General features: G+C 46.2%; 1 protein-coding gene across 1 annotated transcript in view; it reads left to right on the top strand.

Annotated features, from left to right (window-relative positions):
- LOC135824692 (mucin-2-like) overlaps nucleotides 1-7,013 on the top strand; it is a 30,763-nt gene extending 23,750 nt beyond the window's left edge. The window contains exons 17-22 of the mRNA XM_065337401.1: nucleotides 424-529; nucleotides 1,176-1,223; nucleotides 1,817-1,909; nucleotides 3,719-3,832; nucleotides 5,616-5,704; nucleotides 6,028-7,013. Of these exons, the coding sequence (XP_065193473.1) occupies nucleotides 424-529; nucleotides 1,176-1,223; nucleotides 1,817-1,909; nucleotides 3,719-3,832; nucleotides 5,616-5,704; nucleotides 6,028-6,217 (640 nt within the window). The 3' untranslated portion in view covers nucleotides 6,218-7,013. The remainder of the gene's footprint in view (nucleotides 1-423; nucleotides 530-1,175; nucleotides 1,224-1,816; nucleotides 1,910-3,718; nucleotides 3,833-5,615; nucleotides 5,705-6,027) is intronic.
- Nucleotides 7,014-7,554: the final 541 nt, after the last annotated feature.

Below are 7,554 nucleotides of genomic sequence, written 5' to 3'. Positions count from 1 at the left end.
CAACACACAGCCCTACTAACAGGCGAGGAAAGAAGACAGGAGAAGTGACACCGAACAACAAGACAAAGGGGAAGGGGTGATGTGCCGGTGTGGTTGGCGAGGCTCATTCGACGAGAGGTCTCTGAATCATAGTTTGCGACCGGGCATTGTTAAGAATGCAGCTAGGGAGGGAGAGATCATGGTGATAATGCTGCGTTGGCATACAGTAATGGTGGAGGGATCATGGTATGTAATGCTATGTTGGCCTATAGCGATGATTTCTAATAACGTTGATATTGCCATAGCCCAGCAAGTATGCCAATAGTGATAAGAATTATTTTTGTTCTTGTATCTTTTACGCCGCACTGTCAACAGGATCACAGTTTGCATCCCAATGTTCAGAGCTGATAACTGATGGTTGTTATTGATTCTGCATGTGTACAGGCACGGCGTGAAGTTGAAGGCAACCGTACCAAGTGAACTGTTACGAATGTCAAGAGAGATAGCAACCGGCATGTCCTATCTTGCTAAAAGGCAGTTCATTCACAGGGTTAGTGACCGCTGCTTTCCTATCCTCGTTGTCCTTGGTGGACTTTGATGACGTAAAAAGGCTAAAACCCCTGATCAACTTACTGTCCATGTATTTTGTCAGCTATTCGGTCATGTGGCAGCCTCTCTATTGTATGCCGCATTCCAGTGACTGGTTTCAGCAGCATGTGAAGTAAAGGAACATGCTGGTGATGGTCTGCTAAGTGTATCCATTAGGATTACTCAACCTGCGGACAGCATGCTGTTTCGTTTTTTGTGAACTCATCAGCGCAGCACAGAGAAAATGAGGCCGAACCTGATCGCAATGAAATAAAGTTTCCACAGCCAGATTTAAATCAGGCCCAAACGTACCTTGCCAGAGTACTCAAACTGACAAGTCAGTGAGCTCTGCGTATTGCAAACAGCAAAGGCACTATTCCACATGAGAGTGCTCAACTACTACAAGAGCAGGAGCGAAAACACTCAGTTGGGTTATAATTATATGCTTCCATCAGATCAGATTGCATGGGCTCCAACTGTAGAGGTCGTAGCTAGAAAACAGAAGATATCTGAGTGGCAGAACGTACCAGGTGCGAACTGTGAAGTATAGAGCTCCAATTCGTTGTCCTGTGTATTTGTTTTCTGTTCTCCATGTTGCTGCTATCCAGGATTTGGCAACACGCAACATTCTCCTGGATTCATCCTTAGTCTGCAAGGTCAGTGACTCTTGAATGCAGGTCTGTCGATAAAATACATTATAGAGTTTAAGACTCACACTATACGCACTGGGAAGACGTTTGTGTAGGGGCAGAAATCCAACAATGTCCAGCTAAGCAAGTCACGGCACCTGACATCATACACATGTGATGCCTCACTTGTGTAGGGTCATGCCTGTGTAGGTTTTGGCTGTATTTTTGTCATTAATGTTATGAAATACATTTCGAGATCGCACACAGGTTGATGATTCTATTTTCTAGGTTTCTGTTGGTTCGCTTGCGCATGCACTCGCATCCGGGTACTTTGTTTCTTGTCCCTGAATATGCAACCTGTCTCTCTCTCTTTCTCTCTCCCTCTCCCTCTCCGTCTCCCTCTCTCTCTTTCTCTCTCTCTCTCTCTCTCTCTCTCTTTCTTTCTCTTTTTCTCTCTCTGTCTGTCTCTCTCTGTCTCTCTGTCTCTCTCTGTCTCTCTCTCTCTCTGTCTCTCTCTCTCTCTCTCTCTCTCTCTCTCTCTCTCTCTCTCTCTCTCTCTCTCTCTCTCTCTCTCTCTCTCTCTCTCTCTCTCTCTCTCTCTCTTCCTTGTAATGTTTCAGATTGGTGATTTTGGAATGTCACGTAACTTAGCTGATGATACCTACTATGAATCACATGGTGGTATGATACCAGTCAAGTGGACTTCTCCAGAGGTATGCTCCATGTTGTGTTAGGATGTGTGTGTATGTGTGAGTGTGTGTGAGTGTGTGTTTGTGTGTATGTGTGTGTGTGTGTGTGTGTGTGTGTGTGTGTGTGTGTGTGTGTATGTGTGTTGCCATGACTTTGTTGTGATTCAAGCATGTTTGTGCACATTGGAGCTCTGCATAGATATTATTATTAGGGCTCAAACGGTTAGTCCGATTAACCGGTTGCAGACCGGTTACGAAGAATTAACGGTTAACTGATAAAGATAACGGTTACGCAGTAACTTTTCATTCAATTTTTCAAGTATCAGGTCGTTGCAAAGAAGCACTTTCGCAGGCTGTCGCAGGCGGTCGCACGCGTACGCAATTTCTGGGCTGTCAACTCGGTCATATCTGGTCGCTTGGTGTGAGAGTATGTATGAATGAGCATGCAAGAGAATGTACATGTGTACGTTGTACTGAATAGGGTACATTTTTGAATGAGTATAGTCAAATATGCGGTTAAAGAAGAGTCCGCAGGATTGCCGTGGCTTATAGGTTATAACTGTTAAACCGACCGTTAGCTTAGCAGTTAACCGTTAGGGGTAACACCGTGACCGTTTGAGCCCTAATTATTATGTGTATGTGCGGGTCATTGTGTACACAGTATAGCCATTTGACCTCTGTTCAAGTATTGTGAGTAGCAAGGAAGAACTGCCTACTTCTACTGACAATAGTGGTTAGTGGAATGGGGTTGGGGATTTAGATCTGAGCAGCACACCTCTCTGAACCTCACTGGCATATCCAGACCTGGGTGCTGGCTTTCTGCTCTGACTAAACCTGCATCGCCACCGACACAGTCCCCCCCCCCCTCCGCTCCCCCTTCAGTATCCTGAACAGTGGTTAGCTGCGGTGCACGACGGTCTCTGTAGATATCAAGAGTCCAGTGATGCAGGCACGTGGTGTTTGAAGCGCACAGCGGATTGAGAAAAAACTGTTTTGAAATAGTTAGGGGTCCTCACCGGAGCTCAGAGCCACTGGCCGAAACGATCACAATGAAGCCCAGAGAACCACAAAATGTATTTTTTAAATTCACCGGCTCAATGCATCAAGGTGAGAGTGCTTTAACTGCGAGGAACACAGCGAGCATTGCACAAGTGCAGGTGGTCATGTTTCATGTGAACTACACTCAACTTCGCTTATAACGACACTCGGCGGGGCATTAGAAAAGTGTCCTTATTCGAGAATCGTCCTTATACCCGAAGTCTCATTATATGTATTACAGTTGGATGGGACTTTGCTTTAGGCATGAAAATTCTGTCGTTATTCGCGAATTGTCGTTATATCCGCAGTCTTTATTAGCGAAGTTGACTGTACACTATGATGTTGACCTGGGCAAATGGTGTACAAGTACAGTCAACCTTGCGGATAAAACCCCTAGATGGGCATGATAAAAGTGTTGCGACAGTTGCGCTCACTGAAATCCGACCCAACGTGCAAAGCTGGCTCCCTCATCTTCCACGGCCCTTGACGCCCTGGAAATGGAATGAATGCGGCTGGGCGTACACATGTACACGTACAGTGATGTAATCGTAACTGGTCCACGGTGCCAGCCTTTCATTTTGTGTCGGATTTCGGTGCGCGCAACTGTACTTGCAAAGTTGAAAGTATGCATGGTTATCATAGTAAGTTGTTATCATGGTATCACGATGTCATCAGTTCTTGTTCTACCCGAGGTTGTTGTATATTGGTGAGACTGACTGTATTTTCCACGTTCTTAATCTTCTCCTGTTCACCGTATTCACCATGTTCACCATGTTCACTGTGTTCACCATGCAGGCATTGCTATATCGCAAATACTCTGTGTTCAGTGATGTCTGGAGTTTCGGTGTCGTTCTCTTCGAGATATTCAGCCTGGGCAAGAAGCCATTCTTCGGAATGTCCCCACCGAGGGTGAGTACTTGCAAGTAGGATCATCCTATTCATTCACCGGTTGTTTCATGTACCTCTACCAATGCTAATGTACGGAGACCAATGGTATGTGGGTGATACTGATGTACAACTGTAGCAATATAATTATTAGTTTTGATGGGATTGTAAAAATCGTAATATATCACCGTTTTCCGAATGCCGCTTCAAAGTGCAATTATATTATTATTGTGCTGTCGGTTGGCGAAGAACTGGGGGACAACTTCCTAGATTAGGCCAGGTTCATCTTAGGGAGGTTTCGCTCTACGTAATTACGTATAAAAATCCGTATGTCGTACACGCCGGGGAGCGAGGGCAACTTTCATACGTAAATCTCTCTACGGATTTCTGTAGGAAAGCTGTTTCCTACGTTGGGTCTTCCGTAGGACTTTTTGAAATATTTTTCGCATTTTCCGGATTTGTCCATGGCAACGTTCAAGCCGCGCGAAACACAAGGTACACACACCGTACACCACGTGCAAAATAAAATGGAAACGCGGTTTCTGTTCGTGGTGCATGCGGTGGGCGCATGCAGCCAACGCATCTGCAAAGCAACAACGCATGTTTAGCAGTCGTGGAGAAATCACGTAGAGCGAAACCCAACAGCTCTGATTTTTACTTATGAAAGTTCCATGCAGTTCCTACGTTATTTTCATTCGTAATTCCGTAGAGCGAAACCTCCCTATTTTCATGTATTACAGTCTATGCACAGTTGAGTCACCGTGCATACATTGATATGCTGTGCTTGGTGAAATTCTACTCTGATCGTTCTTCGGCACTCAGTTCTTCGGCACTCAGTTCTTCGGCACTCAGTTCTTCGGCACTCAGTTCTTCGGCACTCAGTTCTTCGGCGCTCAGTTCTTCGGCACTCAGTTCTTCGGCGCTCAGTTCTTCGGCACTCAGTTCTTCGGCACTCAGTTCTTCGGCACTCAGTTCTTCGGCACTCAGTTCTTCGGCACTCAGTTCTTCGGCACTCAGTTCTTCGGCACTCAGTTCTTCGGCACTCAGTTCTTCGGCGCTCAGTTCTTCGGCGCTCAGTTCTTCGGCACTCAGTTCTTCGGCGCTCAGTTCTTCGGCACTCAGTTCTTCGGCACTCAGTTCTTCGGCGCTCAGTTCTTCGGCGCTCAGTTCTTCGGCACTCAGTTCTTCGGCGCTCAGTTCTTCGGCACTCAGTTCTTCGGCACTCAGTTCTTCGGCACTCAGTTCTTCGGCACTCAGTTCTTCGGCACTCAGTTCTTCGGCACTCAGTTCTTCGGCGCTCAGTTCTTCGGCGCTCAGTTCTTCGGCACTCAGTTCTTCGGCGCTCAGTTCTTCGGCACTCAGTTCTTCGGCACTCAGTTCTTCGGCGCTCAGTTCTTCGGCGCTCAGTTCTTCGGCACTCAGTTCTTCGGCGCTCAGTTCTTCGGCACTCAGTTCTTCGGCACTCAGTTCTTCGGCACTCAGTTCTTCGGCACTCAGTTCTTCGGCACTCAGTTCTTCGGCACTCAGTTCTTCGGCGCTCAGTTCTTCGGCGCTCAGTTCTTCGGCGCTCAGTTCTTCGGCGCTCAGTTCTTCGGCGCTCAGTTCTTCGGCACTCAGTTCTTCGGCGCTCAGTTCTTCGGCACTCAGTTCTTCGGCGCTCAGTTCTTCGGCGCCTAGCAGTACTGTAGTCTGATAGGCTCAGAGGTACCTATACATTCTACCAGGACATTTTCTGTATGCTTATGGTGTGTGTATGGTGTGTGTGTTTGTGTGTGTGTGTGTGTGTGTGTGTGTTTGTGTGTTGCAGGTGATCAGCTTTGTATCTGAAGATCGGAAACGTCTACCACCGCCACCAGGTGTCAGTCGTGACCTGTTCAAACTGATGTTACAATGCTGGTAAGAAGATCATGTTGTCTCTTGTGTTGTTTCTTCAAGTACATCTCTCCTCTCCACCTGAACCCCCCCCCCTCCCACTGCCCTCCCTTCTTGTGTTGGGATTGCCCAGTATGTATGGATAAGCCCTATCCATCTTGTTCTCTCTCTGGTCATCTATCTATCACCTCCCCACCCCCCCCAAACAAACTCCAAATCTGGATTTTCTTCAAACCATGGGTGAATTCCATGCAGTAAAGATTGCTCACAAATCTTTCTTAACGTATATTTTCTTGAAAAGTCTTTCCTGAAAAATGTCTCCTTTGTATTCCATATTGTTTTCATAGGCACCCGGATCATCGCAAGCGTCCAGAATTTGATCACCTGGTGCAACGACTTAGTCGTACGGCTGCCCTACTCGCCCCGGTGCCCCAGTCCAGCGCACTACCACAGCAGGCATACTCTATTGGCGGGCCACTGCATGCTACTGAAGCCATGTACGAAGATCTGCAAACAATGTACTGTGCGCAGCCATGACTTACTTCTCCACTCTGCATGACGTCATGAGTAAGGCTGAAAGTGACGGTAATGCACTATCCGTGATGTCATAAGCATCGCTGAGCGACTGAGCATGAGGATTATGCACTCTCCATGACATCATTCTAGTCCTTGAAAGTGAGGGTGATGTAATTTTCTATCTGTGCTGGATAATGTTCACACAGCGCCGTCGGACAGTTCAAAGCCATAACGTATGATATCCACCTTACTGTATAAGTTAGCACCAGAAATCCATTAGAGTCTTCAATTTGTAGTTTTCCCATGTATCCGGTGCCAACGCAATTTCAGTTCTAGCTGATACCCATGTTGACAGTGCATGTGTACTGTGTTGTACCGCGAAAGAACTTATCAAGAAGTAGCTCTTCTAGTTTATCAGCCGATTGAAGTAAGGACAAGGAAAGACACAGTCCGCTATCGCATGCCAACGTAATTTGTACCTAATTGATACTCTTCGTAAACAGTGCATTCACGAAATTGCCATTGTATCGCTTTTTGAGTTTGGCCTTTGGTCTGTTATTGTGCAAATTTTCTTTGTTAATTTTAAAAGCATTAATTATATTGAGCATTCCCCGTTATTTATGATGAATTAGATAACTAGGTTTTTTGCTTGGTCGAATACAATGTAAAATTCATGGTTTATCATGAAGCTGTAACATATCGTAGATCCATTGAAGATAACCATAAACTAAATTAACCTTTATCACCTTTGTCACGCTCGCATTATAGCCAGTTTTGAACTTTCGATATCTGTCCTGCTGAACAGCTGAACTTATCATTTCCTTGGCGCATTGATGTACATCATGGATGCGTGTGAGTGTGTGCGCGTGAGTGTATGTGTGTGTGTGTGTGTGTGTGTGTGTGTGTGTGTGTGTGTGTGTGTGTGTGTGTGTGTGTGCGTGTGTGTGCGTGTACGTCTGCGTCGGCCGTTCTCTTCCGTTGTGATCCGTGTGGTGTTGACCAGGTTTGCATTTGGGGTTCCATAGACATGACTTCACCCATTGCTTGTATCTGGCATCTTGATCTGTTTCAGATCTTGTACGCTATTGTTTTCTATAAGAAAAAATCAGCAAGAGAGCACATATCAAGTGCATATCAAGTGCAATTGCAGATTTGTGTGCTTCTCTTGCGATGGGCGTACATCCTTTAATTATGGTTTGTTTGTGTGTGTGCGCACGCTGGCGCACGTGCATACACGTTTGTATTTGTGTGTGTGTGTTTGTGCAGGCATGTGTGTGGTGTTATTGTGTGTGGCGTGGCATGTGTCTGTTTGTGTATGCGCGCGTGTGTGTGTGTGTGTGTGTGTGTGTGTGTGTGTG

This window comes from Sycon ciliatum, chromosome 9 (assembly GCF_964019385.1).
Source record: "Sycon ciliatum chromosome 9, ocSycCili1.1, whole genome shotgun sequence".
NCBI classification, from domain to species: domain Eukaryota; kingdom Metazoa; phylum Porifera; class Calcarea; order Leucosolenida; family Sycettidae; genus Sycon; species Sycon ciliatum.
The sequence above is the reverse complement of the archived record's forward strand: the minus strand, read 5'-3'. Positions and strand labels throughout refer to the sequence as shown.